At 53.3% G+C, this 24,289-nt stretch overlaps 1 protein-coding gene across 7 annotated transcripts in view; it reads left to right on the top strand.

Moving 5' to 3' along the window:
- Positions 1 to 22,796, top strand: part of PLXNA2 (plexin A2) — a 412,814-nt gene extending 390,018 nt beyond the window's left edge. For all 7 annotated transcript variants that reach the window (XM_072028626.1, XM_072028627.1, XM_072028625.1 and 4 more), the window contains 11 exons: positions 310 to 578; positions 4,417 to 4,483; positions 5,191 to 5,337; positions 5,641 to 5,800; positions 5,964 to 6,067; positions 10,284 to 10,383; positions 12,457 to 12,647; positions 13,190 to 13,359; positions 15,114 to 15,326; positions 15,602 to 15,752; positions 16,838 to 22,796. In XM_072028626.1, the coding sequence (XP_071884727.1) occupies positions 310 to 578; positions 4,417 to 4,483; positions 5,191 to 5,337; positions 5,641 to 5,800; positions 5,964 to 6,067; positions 10,284 to 10,383; positions 12,457 to 12,647; positions 13,190 to 13,359; positions 15,114 to 15,326; positions 15,602 to 15,752; positions 16,838 to 16,933 (1,668 nt within the window). In that variant the 3' untranslated portion in view covers positions 16,934 to 22,796. The remainder of the gene's footprint in view (positions 1 to 309; positions 579 to 4,416; positions 4,484 to 5,190; positions 5,338 to 5,640; positions 5,801 to 5,963; positions 6,068 to 10,283; positions 10,384 to 12,456; positions 12,648 to 13,189; positions 13,360 to 15,113; positions 15,327 to 15,601; positions 15,753 to 16,837) is intronic.
- The last annotated feature ends 1,493 nt before the right edge of the window (positions 22,797 to 24,289 follow it).

Raw genomic sequence — 24,289 nt, forward strand, 5'->3', positions numbered from 1 at the left:
CCCAGGGCTAAACCAGCCACACAACCCTTGGTCCCCATGGCAGCACCAAGCAGGGCTGTGGGGCACGGAGTGGTGTCCCCATGGCAGTGTGGGCTCTGTCCTAGGCAGGAACAGCGGCATCAGCCCTGCTGTCATCACCCAGCTCTTGGGGGATGCTGCTGGTCCCAGTGCCTTGGTCTGAAACTAACAGGGCTCCGTTGTCCTGTGCCAGGCTCGTGGTGGACCACAGTTGGAAATCTCGGGGCTGTGCTGTGCACGTGTTCCCCTCCGGTCCTTCGCCCTTCTGACGGGTGCTCTCCTCCACTGCAGGTCCAAGGGAATGGGCAGCAGAGCGTGGAGAAGGCGCTGAAGCTCTTTGCCCAGCTGATCAACAACAAAGTCTTCCTGCTCACCTTCATCCGGACGCTGGAGCTGCAGCGCAGCTTCTCCATGCGCGACCGCGGCAACGTGGCCTCGCTCATCATGACGGGGCTGCAGGGCAGGCTGGAGTACGCCACCGACGTGCTGAAGCAGCTCCTCTCCGACCTCATCGAGAAGAACCTGGAGAACAAGAACCACCCCAAGCTGCTGCTGCGCAGGTAGCGTGGGGCCGGAGGGGATGGGGCCGTGGGAGGGTGGTGCGGCACAGGGCACCCCCTGCTCTGCCCGGGGGTTTCCTTCCTGCTGACCCCACCATGATGGGGCTGTCCCATCGTGGCAGGGAGTTGAGGGGCACAAAAAGTGGGGCTCATGGTCACCACCACACCAAGCAGCACCCTGTGCGTGCAGGCAGGAGGAGGAGGAGGCAGCAGCTCTGTGTCTGGAGGGATCGAGATGCAGCAGCTGCAGCCTTTGCACCAGGCTTCTGGCTTTTAGGGACAGGACCCTGCTTTGTTTGGTGTCTGTAGGGTACTTAGGGTTCTTGTCTCCCCTCAGCCGGGGTGTTCTCATTGTGAGCAGATCGTTATCTGCTCATCCCGTGTCTTTTTTTATTTTTATTTTTAAATAAAAGGGGGGAGGTTATCCTCGTAGCTCCCAGGCTGGGTGCAGCAGGGACGTTTGTGTTTGACAGCTGGGGAAAAGAGCTCGAGCACGGGTTAGGCAACTAACCCACGGTCATGCAGGGAAATTTTAGAAAGAAAAGGGGAAAAAGGCTGTATGAATATAGGCTGGATGAGCCTATGGGCTAGGCCATGAGAAGGCAGCTCCCTGTTCTCTGTGTCATGAGCTGCTGACATCCCGTGTCCTGCTGGGTCCTGTCCGTGCTGCCAACTGCAGCTCCTCTGGCATCTTGCTGGGGCGGGCAGCCGAGGGGAAGGGAAGGATTTCACAGCTCCAGGAAAATTTCAGGGATTCCTCCAGCCATAATGAATATGCTTGACAGGAAATTGCTTTAAATCTGGCTGTGTTTGCGGAGGCAATAACTCATCTCAGAGAAGGAAGCCGTCTTAATTTCCCCCGTGGTTTGACGAGTCGCGGGGAAGGCGCCTTCTGCCTCAGCCAGCAATAATGACTCTGCCGTGCTCCAGGAGCACGAGGCTGGCGATCAGAGCCCTGCCCGCTCTGGCTGTGAGGCAGCGTGCTGTGACCTGCCAGAGCTCCTCTTCTCCTTGTACCGGGGGGTCAGAGACAGGGGGTGATGACAGACACAGCTCTGACGTGGGAAGGGTTCGGGTCTGGTGTCCCCAGGCCACCAGGAGAGGAGCTGAGCCAGGAGCCGATGTTCTGCTGCTTTAAAATGGGTGAGAGGAGGAGAAGCCAGGCTGGATGCGGTGGTGGCGTTGGCAGCGTGGTGCCAGCAGGAGCCCAGGAGCAGAGCTGGGCACACACCGCCCATGGAGCAGCCCTGTGGGGACAGCCCCGTGCTGCTCCTTGTCTGCTGTGAGCGCTGGTGTCGAGCAGGTTCTGGACATCAGAGGTTACAGGTGGGCTCTGGAGGGAGGTGTCTGCATGGGGCAGGAATCCTGCTCTGTGCCCACTGCTGCACAGCCCCCGCGGGGCACCACGTCCCGTGCCCACCCGACCCCGGTGCTGAGCTTTGTGGCTTTCAGCAGATCCGTGGGATGCAGGCACTCAGCCCTCACCGACCAACTGCCCATGGGACCGATATCGCAGACCCCAGCTGGTGCAAATCGCAGTCCTGTTTGGCTGCTCCCTGATGGCAGCAGCAGCAGGACCACCGCCCCGTGCTGCGAGTGCCCCTTCCCCACGGCAGCAGGGGCAGGACCCAGCAGAGCGCTGCGAGTTGGTCGTGAGTGAACAGCCACGGAGTGAGACGCTGCCTATTTTTATTTTTTTGAGCTCTCTGGTGGCAGCGGTTGCTAATCAGCGCTCCGTTCTTCCTCTCTTTCTTCTTTGTTTTTCCCCTCTCTTTCCTCCGCCACTGCCCCTCGAGGGAGACAGCAAAAAAAGTTGATATTAAATCAAATAGCTGCTGTGGTTCCTGGCACAGAGAGCAGGCAGCGGTTGGGAGACCTAGATAAAGCAGGGAGAATTAATAAAATACATATTTATTTTGGGGTTCTCTCAGCTCCTTTTGTCAGTTTTGTTTCATTCCCAGGGCCTCAGCGGGTCAGGGCAGCCCAGCCTTTGCTTGCTGGCATCAGACCCCCTGTGGAAAGCCCTCTCCGGAGCATGCTTTGCCCTTGTTCTATGGTCAGTCTGAGAAGGGCTTTCTCCAAGCCTAGGGATTGTCCCCTGCCGCATTAATCTTCAGGAGCTTATATTTTATTTTTAGAGGCAGATCCAAAGGGCGTTGCAGGCAGCAGCCCGGCCGCAGCGTGCAGGCAGTGCCTGCTGGGGCAGCAGCACAAAGCTCTGCAGCCCCCTGCCCGCTCTGCAGGACAGATTTGGCTCCTGCCAGGGGCTGGGCACGGCCACGGGAGGCCGGGGGCAGTAAGAACAGGGGACGTGTTTGTGGCCAGCAGCCCCTCTCCTCAGCCGGCGTAGGACAGTGATGATTAATTTCTTAATTGGAGGCAGTCCCTGGAGCTGTTGCACTGCAAAAGTCTCTCAATGTCAATGTGAGAGTGAGATTTGGCACTCAGAGGTGATGAGAAGTGGGGCTGGGGAGCTTTGGAGCTGCTTCCTTCTTTGCTGCTCCATTCAGATGATTTTTTATTTCTGACAAAGAAGCAGAAGGCAACAGCCAGCCACAGGGGTTCCCCTCTCCCAGACAAGACGTTTTCATTTTCTGTGTTTTTCTCCTGTTCTTTAACATGGCTGTGGCACCAGCTCTTCATTTTTTGTGGCCTGTGGCTGGCTGGTGCAGCCATGGCAGCGTGCTGGTGGTTCTCCTCCCTAACCGGGTGTCGGAAACATTTTAAATAGGTGAACCACACACGTCAGGTTGTAGGATGAGTTTTTAGGCAGTTAATCAATTCAAGCTCAACTTCTTTGGGGATCTGTAGACATTTTCACGAATTTCTGGCAGATGTTGTGATCCTAGGAGATGACAGATAACGTAACCCCCGGGTTTTGGGTGGTTTTTTTTTTGCAGGCTGGTGTCAGCTTTTGTTTGCTGAAGTCTGTGGTTCCCATTTATACTTGATCCGCTTGACTCTGTGATCAAGCCCTGTTGTTTTTTTCCATTAAATGCCGTCATCTCCAAACACGCTGGATGCTGTACAAATCCACACCGAGGAGCAGTCCCTAATTCAAGTCAGCAGAGCAGCTGGGGAACAACAGAGAAAATGGGTCGGGAGCAGGACTGGGACCGGCAGGACCCCCGTGCTTTGCCCTGGTTGCTGCAGCACCGCACCAGCCTCGTGCAGGGCAGCCCGTGTGCTCAGCAGGCTGGGGGCACGGTGTCCCACGGGCAGTTTGCAGGAATGGCACCAGGAGCTCAGGTGTGGGCCACAGGACATCCTGCCAGCAGCACAGCCAGCCTGTCCTGTCCCAGGAAAAGCCACCGTGGAGCTTTAAGGACAGTTCCCCCCCATCCTGCAGAGCCAGCGTTAAAACCTATCATTAGGAGGCATTGTATTTAAATTAGAAATAATCTCGGGCACAATGTGGGGAGAGGATGCTGGGTGGGACTGGGGAGAAAGCTGCAATTTTCCTGCCATTGTCACTCTGCTGTCCCTGATTGCCAGCCACCGCTGCAAATCCCAGTGATTTACTGCGCCAGGCTGTAATTTGCACCACGTGCGACGAGCCGAGTGTCACCAGGCTCCCTGTCACCACCGGGGCTGTGACAGGCTGTCAGCTGGGCACATGGGGACAGCACTGGGCTGGCCAGCCTCATCCTGCTGCCTGCCTGCACTGGGAGCTGTGTGGTGGTGGTGCTGCGAGCACTGCACCCACTGCTGCGGGGAGCAGGAGGAAGGATGCTCGTCCACCCCCATCTCTTGCCGTTCCCACTTCCCGAGGCTGGCTTGTGAAGGGAGATGAGGTTTGGCTTGGTCCGTAACGTGCATCTCCTCCTGGCTCCCCTAGGACAGAGTCAGTGGCCGAGAAGATGCTGACAAATTGGTTCGCCTTCCTCCTGCACAAGTTCCTCAAGGTAAGGAGGGACAGAGCTGGGCCCCCGCTGCTGCTCTGCCATCCCACCCGCATGGGCTGGAGCTGGGCTTGCAGCTCCTCTGTTAGGCTCCAAGTGAAATGGCACAGCCAGGCAGCTCCGAGGGATGTTGCCTGAAAAAGCCTCATGCAATGGAGTTTCCACTGCTTCCCTCGAGCACTGTTTAAAGGCTCTCCCTGGGAGAAGGTTTTCTGCTCTTCAGCTTAATGTTCCCTGGCTTTGGTTACACCTTGTGTCACCTGGCTGTATTCTCCAGAGTACCCTGATCTGTCTCCTCTTGAGGGCTTGCACCTCGTTAGGACTTAGGGGCAATTCCCACTTACACCTCCACGCCTGGGCTTTCATATTTTTAACTTTATTTTCAATTTTGGAAGCCCCCCCCGAACTGACTTTATGAGGATGAACAACAAGATCACAATCTCAGATCCCCGTTTTACAGCCACACAGACTCAGCAGAGCTCCCAAGCCAAGGACAACAGTCCCAACAAGCAGCAGAGTTCACGGTTTTGGCCGCACTCCCCAGGAGCTGCCGGGGGCTGAGCCTGGATTGCACACATGCTGGCAATTAGGGCAACGGGACCATGCCTCTGCCAAAATCGGTCCCGTGCGAAGTCAGTCTGTGGGCCAGTGGCCCCGGAGGAGATGCACCTTCACCTCCATGTCAGTTCTGCTGTCTGTCTCGTTGGTAGGAGTGTGCCGGGGAGCCGCTCTTCATGCTCTACTGTGCCATCAAGCAGCAGATGGAGAAGGGCCCGATTGACGCCATCACGGGCGAGGCCCGCTACTCCCTCAGTGAGGACAAGCTGATCCGGCAGCAAATCGAGTACAAGACTCTGGTGAGTGATCCCTGGGGATGTGGCCGTGAATTGCTGCTCCTGTCCCCCCCGCTTGGACGTGGGCCACGGGTGGGGGCACTGCCATGAAGCAGCGGTGTTCCCCTGCAGGAAGGCCTCGTGCTGCCAGACCCAGGCCTGAGGCAGCGGTGTCCCTAGCTGAGCTATGGTTTTGAAAGGCAGGGTTTGAGGGGAGCATTTTACCTCCCCATTCATCGACCATTGGCCTCCCTGTAGCAAAGGGAGGGCTGCTGGACTCTGGCCCGAAGCCCCTCAGGGAACGGTGTGGTTCCCCTTCCTTTCCAGATCCTGAACTGCGTGAACCCAGACAACGAGAACAGCCCAGAGATCCCGGTGAAGGTGCTGAACTGTGATACCATCACTCAGGTCAAAGAGAAGATCCTCGATGCTGTGTACAAGAATGTCCCCTACTCCCAGAGACCGAGAGCTGTTGACATGGACTTGGGTAGGAGCCCCCTGCCTGCTGGAGGGGGTGGGTCAGGGGGTGTTAGCAGTGATCCTCAGCGGGTTTCACTGCCCAGAAGTTGGTTAGATGTTGTTATCAGAGCGGATTGAGCCCAAAGGTGTCCTTCCCTTCCCCAACTGCATGGCTTTTGTCTCTCCTGCAGAGTGGCGGCAGGGCCGGATCGCGCGGGTGGTCCTGCAGGATGAAGACATCACCACCAAGATTGAAGGAGACTGGAAGCGCCTGAACACCCTGATGCATTATCAGGTGAGAAAGCAGCCTTTGCAGGTGGCTTCCAGGAAGCTGCCAGGAGGAAGGAGAAAAAAAAGCCGAAATTTAATTTTCCAAGTGTCTCGCCTACCGAGGCAGGCGGGGAGGTCACATTTGTATGATAAACCTGACTGCTTCAATGTGCTTCTGCATTAGACAGGAAAGCAACCTTGACATGGATCTTAAAGAAACTAGCAGAGGTGAAAATTGGCTAAATTAAAACCGCCAGCCGTGCTGGTGAGATAGACGGAGCTGGGAGAGGGCTGAGCTGCTGCTGCTGGAGCCGCAGGGACGGGCGGGGATGGCACAGAGCGGGACGAGCAGGAGAGCAGCCTGGGGAGGAAGAGGAGTTTGTGCCTTCCTTCCATCTCCCAGACCTAGTTCTGAGCCAAGTCCCAGGAGTTTTGCCCCTGAAGCCGTGTAAAACCAAGCCAGGCAGTGAGGAGGCTCTGTTTTGCGTTGGCCAAGGTGAGCTAAGAAATTTTCGCCATCCTTAGCTTTTGCAGCACGAGTGGCAGTGGGAAAGGACTGCTTAGGGTGTGCGAGGTGTCCAGAGAGGTACAGACGGGGCTGGGGGAATCTGAGAAAGGAATCAGAGGCTTTTCCTCCGAGTCTGGCTGCAGCAGAGGATGACTGCATTAATTGGGACCTGCAACCTACTGCTGTCCATCAGTAACTACGCAGCAGTGCTCAGTATTCAATCCGGCATCCCTCCCTGTCCATACACCATCACGAGTCCATCAGTGGGACTCACGCCGTGTAAGCTGAGCACCAGCCAGCGTTGACAGGAGCCACAGCATCAGGGAGCGAGGCACAGGGTGGCAGAAACATGCAAAGTGCCTGTAAAAAAGCTGCTTGAGGGTCAGCTGCCCCACGCAGCCCGAGGGATTACGCAGCTCACCGCAAAATGCCATGGGAGTCGTGCAGGTGAATTGTGTTGTTTTTAAAACCTCTCCTACCTGACAGTTGCAAGGGATTAACCAAGACACAGGGAAGCAGGGAGATTTTACTGTTCCTTGATCTTTAAAAGTCATCTAGGGAAGTCACAAGCGAATTTCGTGTTGCTCTGATGTGTGCTGGGTGCTAGGGGAACAAGTATTTTCACTTCGGTGCCTGGGGGAAATCTGAGCCATAAGTTTACCCTTAAAATAAACAAAATCCTGACAGCACTCAAGACACGGCAGCTATTCCTGCCACTCGAGTGTCAGTTTTGCTCTGGAACAAAGTGGAAGTTTGCTGCCAAGTATCTAAATAGGTAGCAGTTGCACATGGCTCTGGCCACAGCTCTGCACAGCCCGAGTGGAGCTGTTGCAGCCATAAAAAGAAGCCAAGTTCTCTGTGCTGCAGCAGAAATCTTGTCAAGGCAGGGCTTTTGCCAAAAACAAACAGCAATGATTTTCTGTATTTCTACCAGTATTTTTTTCTGTTTGGGTAATAAATGTTTTTATTAGGTATCAGAAATACAGATGCTCCAGGACTGCACAGTAAAACAAACCTGTTGGGCAGAGGCACGGCTTAGAAGAGGGCATAAAATCATCCGCGCCCCAGGCACTGCTCTCACTGCTTTAACCAGGGTTGTTGAAGCACAGAGAAAGTGCCTGGAAAGGAGCGCGGGGGGAATTCTGCGATCTGCAGGAAGGCAGGGAGGGGAAACCATCCGTACAAAACAGCTGTGGTTCAACCATAAACATGACGTGTAGATTTCCTCCAGCTAGAGGAGGACTGGCGAGATGATTTCTGGATTTCTATAAATATAAGATCCAGCTCTGTAAAGCTACCTCCCCCTTTCATTCGGAGCTGGCTTTATTTTCAGCCGGGTGGCTTTCTCTTTGTCACACACCTTTATCTGCCAATTTGAGCAATCTCTTTGGATCTGCACGCAGTCACTGGAGATGCCCAGCACACGATTTCCTCCGATAAAGCCCTGTGCATTTTGGGGAGGCACTGCTGGCTCGGAGCAAGTGCTGAAGCAAGGACCAGCAGCGCCTGGTCCCCACCATCCTGCTGCTGTTCTGAGCCCTGCAGCTCCTCGGGGCTCAGCACCGTGCCCTGCCAAGCACCCAGCAGCCTTCCTCCTGCTCGCCGTGCTCTGCCAGGGCCGGGCCAGTTGTGCAGCCCCACACCTGCCTGCCAGATTTTGAGATTATTTTGTTTTGAACATGTTTAGGGTGATAAAAATACAGCATCTGTCTGCAACGGTGGGTAAAATGTATTTTTCATAGGAAGCCTTGTCAAAAGCCAAGTTAGATTTGAAAGGAAATATTCACCTTTCTGTAATATTTTTGAGCCACTTTAGAGAATTATATGGAGAACTGCATGCCTGCTGCTTATTTCTTCATTTTTTAAAATAGAAGTATAGGTTAAATGGCTGTAATGCTTTGTTAAAGTCTCCGGAGCTTTTAAGCTAAGTTGTAAGGAATTGTGTTACGTTTGTGTGGTGTCCTTTTGGTTTCATGCCTATTAAACTCCACGGGAGAGTCTCACCCTGCGTGCCTTTACTCGGGGAAAACGAGGCACCGAATTCAATAGCAAATGATTTACTGCGGCTCGTGCAGGGTTAACTGGGAGGCAGCAGAGCATGAATACCTGTCAGCCACTGGGAGCCTGGAAGGGCTGGGAGATTAGGAAACTATTTTAAATGAAAAATTAGAAGCAGAGAGGGAAGATTTGTGCAGAAAATGACAGCCAGGATCTGGCGGTGGAGCTGCTCGGGCTGTGTCCTCGCTGGCCCAGGTCGCGGGGAGGTGTCGGCGCTGCCAGACCGTGGCTCCCTCCGGCCCTGTTTTCATTTTTCCTCTCTTTAAGGTGTTTTGTGCAGCACTTTTCCAGCTGGTAGAAGAATCAGAATATTTATAAAGTTGTAAAGCAGCCAGCCAGCTTCTCGGGCGTCTCCTGGGCTTTACGGGAGTGTGGCAACAGCAGCGCGAGATGGGGAAGGAATGCATCTTACATCTGATGCTAATTTGTACGCTGGTACTTTCTAGCTGACAAGAGCCATTCGACCCGAAATTTAGAGAGTGAGAGCTCTTGGTGTGTGTGCAGTTTCCAACGCCTCTCGCCCAGGTCCGTGTGGCTCCGGTGAAGCTGCAGCACCCAGCGCCAGCGCTCAGCTTCGCCCGTCGTGAAACTGAGCTGAAGTGGCAGCTAATAACAGCCTAGGAAAATAATATCACCGCTGATCGCTCCTTCCAGTGACTTAATAAATTGGATGAAGTGAGGCAGGAGCAGAGGAGGAAATAACAGAGGTGTTTGAAGTGTTTTGCTTGGGAATATCTCACTTTTGTGCTGCGAAACGCAAGTGCTATTATTTCCACTATCGCTGGCGATAATAACAACTCACATTTGCATGAAACCTTTCATCTTAGTGGACTGCCGAGCCTGGAAGGGAGCGAGCTGGCTGTGCGGCTCCGTGCTGCGTGTGCTGGTGCTGAGGGAGGTGCTGGGCACAGGTCGCAGCCCCCCCGGCAGCTCCCGTCCCCTGGGGACACCGCAGCACCCCGAGGTCACAGCCAAAAGGACCCCTGGCAACCCGTGGATCCCTAATTGTGGGAAATAAGCTAAAAAACATCCAGTGCCTATTAGATTTATAGGGTGGGTAAAATTAAACATGGCCACTAAAGTCTGCTATAACAAAACCTTGTTAGCACTAATGTTCATTTATAGTTTGACTTCCCAGCGTTTAATTCCTTCTCTGGTACAGCAGAGGGACAGACAATTTAATACCCTTGAAAGATGGCTTTATGACGTGCCAGGCTGTAAATCAAACTTTTAAAGTTCATAAAAATTGTTAAAATAAAAAATGGTTTAATAGGGATGTTTTATGGTCCATAACGTTATTATAGCTGTTTTATTCCCTCTGCATTGTTACTTTAATTGGATCACAACAATTCTTGAGATTCTCATTTTTATTGGATAAAATGTAATCTTAAATCAGAGCAACCCAAACCATCTTCAATATGTCTTTTGATTTACATGCCTCTCCTTCAGTCCCTTGCTGTTAAGCTGCTCCTGATTAGAGCTCAGCTGGATGAGGAGCACCTTTCCCCTCGAGAAGGCCAGGGGCTCCTTCCCCCCTGACCAAGGGCCCGAGCACTAAGCCATCAGCTCCTTGTCAATCCTGGGCCCTGAGGATTTCTCCTGGCTGCATTTGCAGATAAGCACCCAGTGCAGAAAGCAGCCCTTGCTGATGTCTCTCCCTCTGTCTCCTCCCCAGGTATCGGACCGCTCGGTCGTGGCTCTTGTTCCCAAGCAGACCTCCTCGTACAACATTCCTGCCTCTGCCAGTATATCCCGCACGTCCATCAGCAGATACGGTAAGAAGCAGCTGTGTGCTGGGGGGGGAAGGCTCGCAGGAGGTGGCCGGGTGCTGCTCTGCCACTGAGAGCCGTGGGGCCAGGCACCAAGCTCGTGTCCTGCTTGAGGATGTGTCTGGGAGAGCTGGGATTGAAGCTGCCCTTGTCATAGGAGGGCAGCACCTGAAGGGAATTGGGTGGAAAAAAGCAGCAGCTTCCACCAGAGAACCACAGCACGTTGTCTAAAATGACATTACGTGCACGTGCCAAACAGAAAAGGGTGCTTGGCTACCTAGTTATTGCAAAGGCTTTTGCGTCTGTGAGCTGAACAGCAAAAAAGACCCAAAAGACGCCAAGCACCGCGTGAGCAGCCTTTGGGAACGTGGGTCTGGAAAGGGCCAGGGAAAGGCTTTTGGCTCGGCGGGGCCAGGTGCTGCAAGGCCCCTCCTGGCTGCTGCTGCAGGAAAGCAGCTTTGTGCACCCCATGGGAACACGAGAACAACCCGGCTCCTTCAGCTATTTCTCCTCTAAGTGGAGGATCCTGGATTCTCAGCTAATGGGTCAAAAACGGGTAACAGCACTCTTAACTCCGTGTGCCAGGATTCACACACCTGGGAATTCGGTATTTGCATAATGGCACCGCCAGGCACTTTGCAGATGGTCCCTAAAGGCTCCCCAGCCTGAATAAATGAGCCCGGTAGGTGCCAGGTGTGCATTTATAGCACTAAATCCACAATCAGAGTAATCATAGACTTCCATAAAAGGCAGCGGTGGCAAAATCTCTAGTGCACTGATCTTTCATTATCTGTCGTTGTACGGCGTGTTTTACAGGCGAGAGGGCTCCTGACAGCCCCCTCTCCTCCTGCTGTAGCTCCCAAAGCAATTCTCTCCGAGGAGCCCTCCTCGTGGCAGGATTCCTTAGGTAAAAGCCTCGCCGGGCTCTGTGGATGGGAGAAATGTCATTTCTCACTGTGCCCCGTGCCCCTGCCCTTCAGGTGAAGGAAAAGCCGAGCCTGGGCGACACAACAGGAGCCTTCGGTGCTCATTGATCTATGCCAGATGCAAAAGCCTTTGCGAACCACCAGTATGAATCATCGCTCACGTTAAGATTAATACTTTTAATTGTGCCGACAGAATTTAAATGAGATACTTATTTACTTTCCCCATGATATATCAGCGCAGAGCTATGCTTAAAAATAGAATTAGTAGATGCTTTCCTAGCCATCCCCCTGTCTGTCTCCTTAATTATATCAGTTGGAGTACTCATTTATCTAAGCCCTAATCAGGGATGAAAATCTAGCTAGTTTTGTAATGACTTGCGTACTTCCCTCGGCTGATTTATGATTGATCTCCTTCCTCTTGCTGAGAAGGGTGAGAAGCGAATCGGAAGGCTAAATTTGAGAAAACACAAGAGGTTCCTGGAGAACAAAGAAACGTAGTGAGAGGAAGAAAATGAGCAAGGCACGATAGGTGCTGGCTTCTTTGAGCCATGTTTTGGCTTGAAGAGGCCGTGGATGGGATCCAGGGCACACGTTGCTTGGGAAGTTAAATATATCTCACGTCCCCGCATGGTGTCCGTGCAATTGGAAGAACCCTTTGGCTCCTCTGCTATGAGCTCCCTGTGCCCATCGGGCAGCAGGGCTGGCAGCTTGTTATTATTTATGTGTACTGGTACTGTACTGGGATGGTGCTGGTGTCAGGGCACGGGGTTGATGTCCTGCAGGGACCTGTCGTGCTGTGGCCGTGTAAGTGCAGGGTGTGAGTGAAGAGGGAGAGGTTCCCCGTCTGAGTGCAAAAAGGGAAAGGCTCAAGGCTGGGGGCTCTGTGTTGGGTGAATAGCAAGGCGTATCATTTTTAAGTACGTGGTCTGTTTTGGTCCATTTTCGGGTGTCTGTGTGGTGTTGCATTCCGCTGCCCTGCAAAAAAAAATAAAAAATAAAAATAAAATCCGAGCAGGTGATTTGGGCATGAATGAGCACAGTAGCATCACCAAGATGAGGCAGGAAAAGGAAAGGATTTCATCTTGATGATTTCGTTCATCAAAATTCCAAGTGTCTGCTCGGAATGTGGCTGACCTCTCCTCCCACTGCTCAGACTCCACCTTCAGGTACACCGGCAGCCCCGACAGCCTGCGCTCCCGGGCCCCCATGATCACCCCGGACCTGGAGAGCGGCGTCAAAGTCTGGCACTTGGTCAAAAACCACGACCACGGAGACCAGAAGGAAGGGGACCGGGGCAGCAAGATGGTGTCTGAGATCTACCTGACCAGGCTACTGGCCACTAAGGTAACTGCCGTGTGCTAAATTTGCTTGGGAAAGGTCTGTCCGGGCCCTTGGGAGGGTGCTGTGCAGTCACTAGTGATGCTCAGCACCAAGGTGGGACTGTCCCTGTAATGCCCCAGGGGTTGGGTGGCTCCTGGAGCAGCAACAGAGATAGACTCATGCTCACCATGATTGCTGCGTAGTTCGTTCTTCTACATGATATTAAAACATGAAGAGTTTTACGAACAGCAGTATCTGTAGATACTTAACTGTTTGGGTTTTTTTTTGCCAAAATTTTCCTTCATTTCACTGTGTTTTCATCACTGTGGCTGACACGGATATGATTTTGAAAGCAAAGGAATTGTTTTCTGCTAGAAGTAGAGAGGAAGCACAGCCCTGGGGAGCTGCAGCCCCCAGTCCTCCTGCAGCACGGGCAGTGTTTGCAAAGCTCCCGACCTGGCTTGTTCCTGCGGGATCCGGGATCTGTGGCTGTGCTTCCTGGGGCTGTGCAGAGCACGCGTGTGCCTCCACCCCTCCTTCACCTTGCTGGCTGCTGCTCCCTTTAGGGTACGCTGCAGAAGTTTGTGGACGACTTGTTTGAGACGCTGTTCAGCACCGTGCACCGCGGCAGCGCGCTCCCGCTGGCCATCAAGTACATGTTTGATTTCCTGGATGAGCAGGCAGATAAGCACGGCATCCACGACACGGACGTGCGGCACACCTGGAAGAGCAACTGGTGAGAACGGAGGAGAGGGTGGGAGGGCGGCCAGAGCTGGCTGCTGAGCTGGGGAAAAAAAAAAAAAACAGAGATGGGGGAGAGCTGCAAGAAGGGCTGGGAGCAACCCAGCTCCATAGCCCCAGCACGTGAAGCAAGGCAGAGAACCGTGCTCGTGCACGTGCTCTCCCCCCAGCACCTCTGCTACCCCGGTGCCCCATGCAGGGGGTGTTGATTCTGGAACCTGCCCCCTCTCTGTGCACACACAGGAGGAAACCCCAGCGCTGTGCTAAACCCTGAGACCATCTCCAAGCCTTCTGCATGGGTCAGATCTGCCCACACCGATGGCATTGGTGATGGTGGGGTGTGCAGAGCTACCTGCAAGGGGGCTCTGGGGGTCCCTGCCCCAGCCTGGGGCAGCTGCAGGAGCAGGGGACAGGAGGATTGGGCAGGAGGGGGTCAGCCCCACACGCAGCCCCCGCCGACAGCAGCGAGGGCTCAGCCTTCTCCAAACAATGGAGCTATTACGTCTCTGCCTCTGCCGTTATTTTAGGATTAAAAGCTCTGTGGGTTAGAAATTTACCTCTGCGAGAGAGGGGAAAAAAAGCACAACAAATGGCTGCTCCCTGAAGATTTTGTATTTTCCCCCAAGTCCCGCGTGGTTTTAAAAGCCTCTAATCACCACGTCTGCAAAAGCTGGATTCCCCGCTAAGGCAGTGGGAAGCTAAAAACAATTTATTGAAAGCCTTAGAAGAAGGAGTTATTAGGATAAAAACGCTTGAATCACAAGTAGAGATGAGACTTCTTAAAGCAATGAAAAAGCAAGCAGCGAGCGGCGGAGGTTCCTGTGCCAGGGCCATTGGGCTGCACAAACCCCGGTCCTGCCTCTGCACGGGGGGCACAGGAGCAGGGGGAAAATTCGGTCTGCGAGCCAGTGGTTGTGCTGGGCGCTCTGCTTGGCTCTCACCATGCCCTCTGCAAGCTGGATGCTGCTCGTGGTGCTGGGGGAACCTGGGGCAGGTTAAGCCCAAGCAGTGATGGCTCCAATCCTCCAGAGGATGCTGCAGCACTGAGGGCAGCACCCTGGCAGCCCTGGGGCAGTACGGGGAATGGGGCACACAGCATGCCCAGAAAGGGAATTTTGCAGAAGTGGGAAAGGCTTAGGCTGCTGGAGCAGGTCAAAGCAAATTGGGGTTTGTAAGGCAGAGCTGGAGAACTGGGGGTCAGGAGCTGGCGTTGCAGGGGATGCTGCCGAGCTGCTGGCCTGCAGTGCAGCAAGAGTTAATGCTGAAGCCTTCGGTGCAGCTAGCTGGATGGAGAGAGCCCAGACTTGAAAGGTAATAGAAAGCAGCAGCTGGTTGTTTGATCCTGCTATACAGCCAAAGAAAAAAGGAATAATAATTCCCCTTTGATTGCAAAGGCCTTGGGATTCGGGGATGGAGCCTCTGAAGCCTGCTGCCCTGCTCACAGGGGATGGACGGCGAGTGGCCGGGCAGCGGCTGGGGGGAGCGGGGACATGGAGATGCCCCATACCGGGGCCACCCCCTCCAGCGAGCCCTTGTGGAGCTGCTCAGCCCAGCCCTGGTGCAGGCATCGCACCCTCAGCACCCGCTGCTTGCCCAGCTCTCGCCTCCTTCGCCTTGCTGCTGCAGGATGAGACGTGGGGCGCGCAGCACGAACCTGTCCCAGGTTCCCAGTGGGAACACACAGCGCAGGAAGGGCCCGTTCCCAGCCTTTGTTTCAACATTTGGTTTTGTTTCTTCATTTCCCCTCAGCCTCCCTCTGCGGTTCTGGGTGAACGTCATCAAAAACCCCCAGTTCGTGTTTGACATCCACAAGGGCAGCATCACGGACGCCTGCCTCTCCGTCGTGGCTCAGACCTTCATGGACTCCTGCTCCACCTCCGAGCACCGCCTGGGCAAGGACTCCCCCTCCAACAAGCTGCTGTACGCCAAGGACATCCCCAGCTACAAGAGCTGGGTGGAGAGGTCAGTGGCAGTGTGGTCCTGCCGAGCTCCTGCCCCAGGTCCTGCAGGCTGCCTCTGCTCTCGATGGCAGGTGCTGCAGCACCCGTGGCTCCTGCAGCAAGCTGGTGGCACGGCTCCTAGCATTGCTGCTTTTATATTCACAGCCCAGGATCCCATTTTGCTAGATGTAGGCGTAAAGCAAACTGGCATCCTCTTCCCCACTGAGTTTAATCTGAGAAGAGGGGCATTTTAACCCTCTGCATTCCTCACGGGCTCCTTGCCTTTCGCCCCCGCAGGTATTACGCAGACATCGCCAAGCTGCCGGCCATCAGCGACCAGGACATGAACGCCTACCTCGCCGAGCAGTCGCGCCTGCACTCGGCCGAGTTCAACATGCTGAGCGCACTCAACGAGATCTACTCCTACGTCAGCAAGTACAGCGAGGAGGTGGGTGCCCGCGGGCAGTGCCATGCTGGTTTCCTTGCCGGCCACCTCCACGCGTGGAGCACGGCTCCTGCTTCGTCCCAGCTCGCCCTTGGTGCAGCACAGCCGCTTCTTGTGCTGCTGCTGCCTGCATCTGCTCTGATCCTGCACAGCCAGGTTCAGGTCCTGCTCCGTAGGGTGCTTCCCTGAAGGACTGAGAGCTCAAACACTGTGTGAGCAGCTGAATTCCTCAGCCTTGGCACACACCAAGTGCAGATCGCTCCTAGAAACAGCAGAAAATCATCATGGCCCAGTGAACCCCCCCAGAAACATCCCTGCTTTTTGGGAACAGCACAGTACAACTCCCCTGGTGCAGTGGTGCAGGCTCCTATTTGCAAAGATTCCCTGGCAGCCTGAGCGCCTTTAATGAATGCATCACTTGAAACCAAGTTCTCGCCATCTGTTCCACCCCTTCATTTCAGCGTAAGAAAAACCTATTTTGCAATTATGTCCGTTAAAAGGAAGGGTTTTGTAATTTAATTGCATGTATGCATTTGTGATACAATGCCACAGCTATTTTCCGATTAGGGTTTAAAATCTGATAACTTTCATGCTAAATGAGACAAGAAATGTGGAGCTCAAGGTACAAGAGCAGGACCGACCGTGCGGTGCTGGCTGCATGCTCCGAGCTGGCCAGCAAATGCACGAGCACGGCTGTGCAGAGGGGAAGCGCTCATTGCGTTGCTTTGCCATTTGTTATTCCAGATTCTTTACAGGGGCAAAGCTGAGGGAGGGGATTTATTGTCACTGGAAATCCTCAGCATTTCGTGTCATGAGAAGGCACTGTCGGTACTGCTCTGTCACTGCCTGCTGCTCCTGGGGAAATAGCGGCTGTTTTGTGCTGTGCTGTGCATCCAGCCCAGAAATGTTCCCAGGCTATCCTCAGACCTGATTTATCCCATGTTTTTCACTGGCTTTCTGTCTGTCCCTTGAAACACACATCTGCATTTCAAGTTGCTCGCATCTTGCTGCCACCCACCCCTGCCCACCCCTTCTCCCTCACACTGACTTCTTTCTCTTTTCTCCTTTTTTTTTTTTCCCCGTACCAGCTCATTGGAGCTTTGGAGCAGGATGAGCAGGCACGTAGGCAGCGTCTGGCATACAAAGTAGAGCAACTTATCGGTGCCATGTCTATTGAGAGCTGAAGAAACGCTGCGATGCTCACAGACAGCAAGGGGCAAGAGTACTGCACGGACGCTCGGAGCTCGAGAGGGAGAACAAGCAAGAAAGGCACACGTAAATACCAAGGCTCATCCAGAGAGAGCAGAGACTGGCCCAAGGACTGACTGCATTCAAAATCACGTAGGATCCGGTTCGAAAAGGCAGGAAGATATCAAAAAGACAAAGCATCTCAATCAAAGTCCAATCAAGACGGATTATTTTTTTCCATTATTCATGGAAAGAAGGAACCTGGAAAGTCTGGACGTCTCCATGACTGCTGCTTTGCATGAGAATCATTTGATGTATATTAGGAGATAAAACTTTATTTAATTTTTTTTTTTTTAGAAAATAAAGAGAAAAATAATGAAGAAAAAGAAGAAAAAAAAAGGAAAAAGGAACAGGGGAAAAAACACAGAGGCCACAGAGATTATCCTGGCAGCAAGGTTCAGTCCTGAATCCTGTCCTCGCCCGACCCCCGAGGATGAGGCACAGGCGTTCTGCAGATGGACTCTTACACCAATCGGAAAGTCTGGAAAACTGAAATCTTCTTCTTTTTGGGATCTTATAAAAAAAAAAATAGAGCACAAGTTTGCACCACACCTTTCTACACAAGTGAAATAACAATTTAGCCAGAAACGGTTCAGCGGCTGAGTAACCTATAGGCACTAGAAGGAACTTTACATGGATTTAAAATCTACCCAATCATCCAACCTGTCTTGAAATCCAGCTTTATCTATGTATTTATATAGTGTCAATATATATATATATATTTTTTAAATCCCATTTGCTGTTGAATGAGGAGGGACGTGCTGTAAGTGCTTTCCCCTTCCCCATCCCCGGTGCAGCGGTGCTCCGGCAGCGAGGCAGGGTCGGGGCTGCCTGCACTGCCTGGTGGCAGCCGCCCCGACTTCTTGCAGTAAAAACAACCACGAACCCGATGTTTACAGTGAGCGATACTTGAAGAGGCGAGAGGCAGCGAGGTGACGTGTTTATTGTTCTCCTCTTCGACTCGCAGAGCAGCGCAGGCTCTGGCCGAGTTCCTCGGTCTCAGCGCACGCGACGTCGCCCGCGGGCCAGGACTTTCATTTCCATGAGAGAGGGGAAAGAAATCTTTGCTCTAGGCAAGGGAAAACCATAACCAGCACTGCAAGTGCCAGCTAGCGCTGCTGTCTGTGTGTCTGTCCGAGCGTCTCGTTGTTACCTTCAGTTCCTAGCTGGCCTGCTGGCACGTGTTCTTGTGGCCAGTGCCAGGCAGATGTCTGAGTGTTTTTTCTTTCAAAGACACCAAAGCTTATGTGTCCCTTTGTAGAGTGCCAGGAGGGGAAGGAACGCTGTAAATATTTCTCTCTGTAATAAATATTGATGTTTGCGAAGGCTGCAGCAGGGAGGACAGGGCCGTTAGACCCGATGGAGGTGGAGGCATTGACCGTGGGAGCTGGGCAGAGGCAGCAAAGCTGCTCCTGGGCTCCGCTCAGCACCGGGACCATCGCTCCTGGTTGCCAGCGGGGTGAATATTGGGGTTGTGAGGGGATGGGAACTCAGTGCCGGAGGAGCAGGACCTCCTGGCCAGTCCCAGCCCAGACCTCAGTCTGCAGCCCATGTGTATGAAGGAAAACCAATTTTTTAAGTGTCCCTCCTTCCCCACGGCTGCTCGAGGAGCCGGGAGGACACCGGGAGCGTGGTCCCAAGAGGAGGCAGCACGGTGAAGAGCATCGAGATGTCTCAGGAAACTTGCTGTTGCAATTACCTTTCACTGAAAGCCATGCCAAGCCCACTTTTTTTTCATGGTAATCCACTTTTGTGGGCCCTATCACCAGTGTGGGAGCAGTACTAAGGATCAGCCTCGTGCAATAAGCTCCCAGCATTTCCAGCAGCCTGAGCTGTGTGACCGGGGGGCTGTGGTGTACTGAGACAGGGAGAGAGCTGGCACAGACCATAGGAGACAAAGCAGGCTGAGCATGCCTGTCACAGGGAGAATTCCCTTCCAGGGATCCCTCCGCTGCACAGGGAACCCAGCTCCAGAGGCAGAAAAGGAGGAAAAGCCCAGGTTGTCCCAGCCCGCACACACCGTCATTGTGGAGCTGCTGCTATTAGGAAATCCTCCGGGAGGTCTGAATTTTTCACAGGTTTCTGTTACTGACAGAGATCCGGCACAAGGTTTCCATGGGTGATTTAACAGAAATATATGATAGATACTCTAGTTGTGGTCCTTGTTTTGAGTATTCATATTCAGGTTGTTCACCAAATTTTCATGGTACTCCGAAACCCAAAGAGAGCACTCAAAATGGTTTCCAAACACTTCTGCTGATCTGAGTAGTTATTTCCATGGGACCCACAAAATATGAATGCTGCCCAAAGCAACGACCTGCTCGAGGTGCTGGGGGGCACACCTGGGGTTGTGCTGGAAGGTGAAGGTGAGGGGGAAAAGTAAAAGGAACTGCAGAGCCCGGAGGGGCTGATACATGAGCAAGGATCAAAAGAATCAACCGTGGCCGAGCTGGCTAAAAAGAGCTCTGTATTCCGTGAATACACGTGAGTGCCAAGGGGGGAGGTGGACAATTAAGTTTATTTTCTGTGTTGCTGAAGGAAGTTAAGCAGAGGAGGAAAGGGAAACAACAGGAGCACTTTGCAGAACAGTAGGTGATTGAGTTTTGACTGGCTTCCAAGGGAAGCAGCAGAAACGTCTCTTCTTCCATCATCCAAAAAGGCTCAGAAGGACGGCGCAGGGAACGGCACGGGGCTGACTTGAAGGGGTGGCCCATAAATAATCTACCAAGCATCTACTTGTGGTGGTTGACATGAATTATGGATCCTTACAGGCAATTACATGGAATGAAGCAACATATCCCCGTGGGGCAAAGCGCTTGTGATCCATTGCCCTGCTTGCAGCTGGCTTTCCCGTTGCCCCTTTGGGAGGAGGGAGCTCAAAGCCCAGGACAGCATTTTTGCCACACTTGCAGCAAACTGGACTCGAGCTTTGGTCAGGAGGGGGCAATGACTTTGCCTTAGATGAAATGATTTCACCTCCCTCTCCTTGCCCCCTTCCTCCTGCAAGGCCGATGGGTGTTGCGATTCCCCAGCTCCCTTCGTTTCAGGTATTTTGACATCAAAGTGGGAGACGTCACTTTCTGGAATCTCTCTGTCTGGTGTCACTGCTTAAATAATTCCATTTAATCTTCTGCTCATAAGCTATCAAAGCACCCACTCCAAGGGGGAGCAAGGTGCTAATCAAACGCTTCTCCACCTTGAAAGCCTTTATTAAAAACCCACATACACGAGTCTAACTTCTAGGCAAGCTTGTCTCTGCATGAGCCCCACTGTGGAGCACCACGACACCGCAGCCACCGACGTACAGAGGACGCGGACACCAAGTGGCTCGTGCTTTGCCATAAAGGATGAGTTCGTGTTTAAAGGAGAGAGAAGCACGGAGAGGCTCTGCCAGCTCCAGCCTGGACTGGTCCAGAGTCTCACGAAGACCTGCGGGAGCCAGTGCTGAGGAGCAGGGTGGATGCGGAGCGTGGCCGTGCCCTCCTGTGCTCGTGGTGCTGGGACACCCGGGGGTGGCCACAGAGACCTTCATCACAGCAGTGCCTTCAACACACTGTCTTAAAATCCTACCGGCCCGCCCCCACCCAGGCTGACTGCCCTACCTTTAAACAGACTTCACCAAAAATGTCACGATATACCGACGCTTCGGTTGGAGGACTAAAGCAAGAGGACTTAACGCTCCCGGGTTGTGTTCCTGTGTGATGCTGGCTCTGAGCACCTCGGTGCAAGTCCCTTGTGCCTGTGCCCGAAGGCTTGGAGCAGCATCTCCTTCCTCCCGTGGCCAGACGGACGGACGAGGTCTGGCTTCCAGCAGTGGTGGGCAGGCAGCAGGGTCGAGGAGCACCTCGGGCAGCGTGGGATGCTCCTGGGCCTCTCCCAGCAGCATCCCGGCCACGTCCCCACCTGCTGCTGGCTCCTCTCCACCCCATTCCTAGCGCTGTCACAGCTCACCTGCCACGGGGACTCCGCTCACCAGCCTGAAGGAGACGCAAGGAGCCTGACGTGAGCGAGCTGAGACATCAGGGCAAAGTCGGGAGCGACTGTACCCTGGTGAGAAGGAAAAAAACATTCAGCAAAGGCTAAATAGCTGACATCAAAGGCAAATCACGATGCCACAAAGCTTCAGCCATCCTGTGTCAGAATTGCATTTGTACCATAAACCGCAAGCCAATAACGCAGGGAACTGCGACCTTGTATATAGTTGCGTGCTAGGTAGAGCTCGGTGAGCCCGTCCGGTCTGTGTCGTGAACGTGTCTTTGGTGAAACCCCCCCGGTCACCCCCAGCTCCTCCCAGCCTTTGCCCGAGGCCCCCAGGAGCAGCAGGTTGGGGGCCGGAGGCAAAGCTCTGCCGACAGCTTCCAGGCCACCCAGCACCCGCATGGACAGGACGCTTTTTTTTATTTAATTAGACATTCAGTGGGGATAATCATCAGAGTAAAAGATGCCGGTGTGCACTGCAAAGAAGATGCTGCTCAGGATCTGCTGGGCTGAGCAACCCTGAATGCGTGGTTTAACTGTCGGTCGGTCAGATTGGTTTTATGGGGGAACAGGAGGGATGTCCTTGACCCGATGTTCTCCTCCGGGAAGGCTCTGCTGGAAGCACGTGGATGTGCCTGGTGCTCATGTTCTGGGTGGGAAGGGCGATGCTGCAGCTGCGGAGCTGCATTGGGATGGGGATGTGGGGTCAGCAGCCCTTGGGGGCAGCCTGGTGGCACGGGGTGACACGGGGTGACGGGGTGGCAGGGACCGGTGTCTGCAGGTGCTGTGGTTGCACCAGGAGCAGCCCAGGCGGCTCGGCTCTAACACAGCAGAAGGGTTGTGGCCGTGCTCTGTGTGCTCGTTCTTTCCTGTCCCCGTGTGCCCTCGTGTTATCCCCTTCTTCCTTTCTGAAAGTGGAATATGAGTGACAACGTGAATGTCCCTGCAGTAAGAACGTGCTCAGAAGATCTGCAGGGACCGTCGGTCTCACGGACAGTACCCCAAAACTCTCTGGGCCTCCTGAGGCTGCCAACTCCAACACCAAATCTCCTTCATGGCCTTTCCTTTGGGATTTTTAATGCCTCCATTTGGAACAAGCTTGGAAGTTTGCGCAGCAGCTCCTGCATCAGAGATCTCCACCTCGCCACGGGACAGCAGAGAGGTGCCTGGAAGAGGAGCTGGGGAACGACCGAGTGCTCGGCTGGCTTCTGGCTGTGCTCTGTGGCTTCCTCGCTGCAGGAGGGGCTGCAGCAAAACGTCCCTCGCGTGCCGATGAGTTTGTGCTGCCGGCACCTCGGGGCTGGTGCGAGAGGTGGTGGGAAGCAGCAAGCGGGAGGGAAAACAGGTACTAAAACTTTGGGATATCCCCCAAAAGGAGGCCCCGTGGTGTCACAGAATGTAGAGGTATCGGTCGTGCAACAGATTCTTATTTTTTCTGCCCCACTCCTTAAAATTAATAACGCCACTTCTAGGGGTTGTGTATTGGCAGGAATAACAAATGGATTCGTACCCGTACCCATTCACCCTATTGTTCTCTGGCTCCTCCCCTCCCCATTATACTTGACACACTGGAGTTCTGTATTATATTTTTTTTAAGATGATTGTCTGTTTTTTTTGTTGTTGTTTTTACAAGTGTTGTGGAAAAAAAAAAATGTAAGAAAGTTTAAGTATTTAAAAATGTTCCAAGGAAAAAGGGGGTTTTGTTATTATTCTAATATATTATTGTGTACCTATTGTAAATATGAAACACTCCTATTTTGCAAGCCAAGGACTCACTTTGTACTGTTGTTATATATAAATAAAGTTTACTGGTTAAAAAAACCTTCTGAGTGGGGCCTTATTTTCTAACGCGGTGTGGAGCGCTTAGTGGAAAAGCTGAGGACACCGCTGAGAAATATTCACTTACCGAATCACAGCAACAAAAAGGGGTTGGCTGGAAATCTGGGCAGGGCTGGACGAGCCTCCAGCCTTCAGCAAGCACCTCCTGCCTTTGCAGCAGGAAACTTCTTCCCAACAACTGAAAAGCTCAGCGCTCCCTGAGGTGCTGCTGGTGGATGCTCCAGGGGCACAGGGACCTTCCCCCGGAGTGCAGGGAAGGTGAGGCTGGGGCTCCCCCTCTGCATTTTCAGGTCCCTCCATGCAGGGTTTTGGCATCTTTGCTAGATGTCCTCAAGCTCAGACAGGTCCAGTGAGAATTGCTCGTTTGTCACCTCGGAAAGAGCACCGGGAAGGAGCGAGCGAGCGCTGCTCACAAACACCAGGCCTGGGTGGGTTCCTCGTTTCTCCCCTCCTTGCACCCGTCAGCCCTCGAGGCGCGGCGCCTTTGCTTCCATTTCAGAAATTCAAGCTAACATTTGAGCAAATGCTGAGAGGCATCTGCTGAGTGGTAGGAATCAGCAAGTGACTTCTCCAGCAGCTGTCTGTCAACTTTAATGACCAATATGGTTGCAATTACAGCAATGAACTTTCTCTAACAGCCCCAAATTACTCCGGATGATGATAAGTGACAGAAAAATGGAGACCCTTAAGGAAGCATTAAAAAAGAAACATGGGATCTGGAACAAGAGGTCTCAGTGCTCTTTCTGAAGGATCTTAGTTTTTTCTTTTTAAATTAGGTATTAGCAAGGATAAATCGGAGCTGGAAGGGGAAGGCACGAGGAGCTGTGGATCTCAGCAGGGAGTTCAGAGCTGCCCCAAGATGTGGTTTTTACGCAGCCATTTGACACCAAGCCGGCTTGTTTTAGCGCAGTGCTAACAGGCTGATGTGAAGCTTCTCCTATTTGAAGCTAATGCAAATATGTCAGCGAGACAGCCTGCTCCTCAGGCGGGTCATTTTATCTTATTTGCCTCAGATCGAGAGCAAAAGCTTGACATGGGCCCTAGGAAGGCAGCTGGGCCACATCCTGCTCTCTCCTGCTTGAAGCCAGCAGATCTGGGGCTCTGCAGACCAGTCCCGTGCTGAGCATGGGCCCACCACAGGGCGACTTTTTGGATGACTTTTGGAGCCAGAGAATAAAAGAGGAGGTGTTTGTTTTTCACTTGTGCTTTGGGTTGGCCTGAGCTTATACCAAGGAGAAAACACGAACTGAACTGAGGTTCCCAGAGCTCTCCAAAAGGCTGCAGGAGACGGGTGTGACATTTTGCAGTGAGCAGCCAGGGATGCTGAGATCCTTGGCAGAGGCGCTGGAGGCAGCAGGGCACGTTTCCACCCCACGTGAAGCCCTGGAGAGGTGATTGACTCCTTCAGCTCAGCAAAGTCGAAAGAAATTCCAGCGTGAATCGAAAGCATTAAACAGGGGGTCATTTGTATTCAT

This window comes from Anas platyrhynchos, chromosome 27, assembly GCF_047663525.1.
Source record: "Anas platyrhynchos isolate ZD024472 breed Pekin duck chromosome 27, IASCAAS_PekinDuck_T2T, whole genome shotgun sequence".
Classification (NCBI taxonomy): domain Eukaryota; kingdom Metazoa; phylum Chordata; class Aves; order Anseriformes; family Anatidae; genus Anas; species Anas platyrhynchos.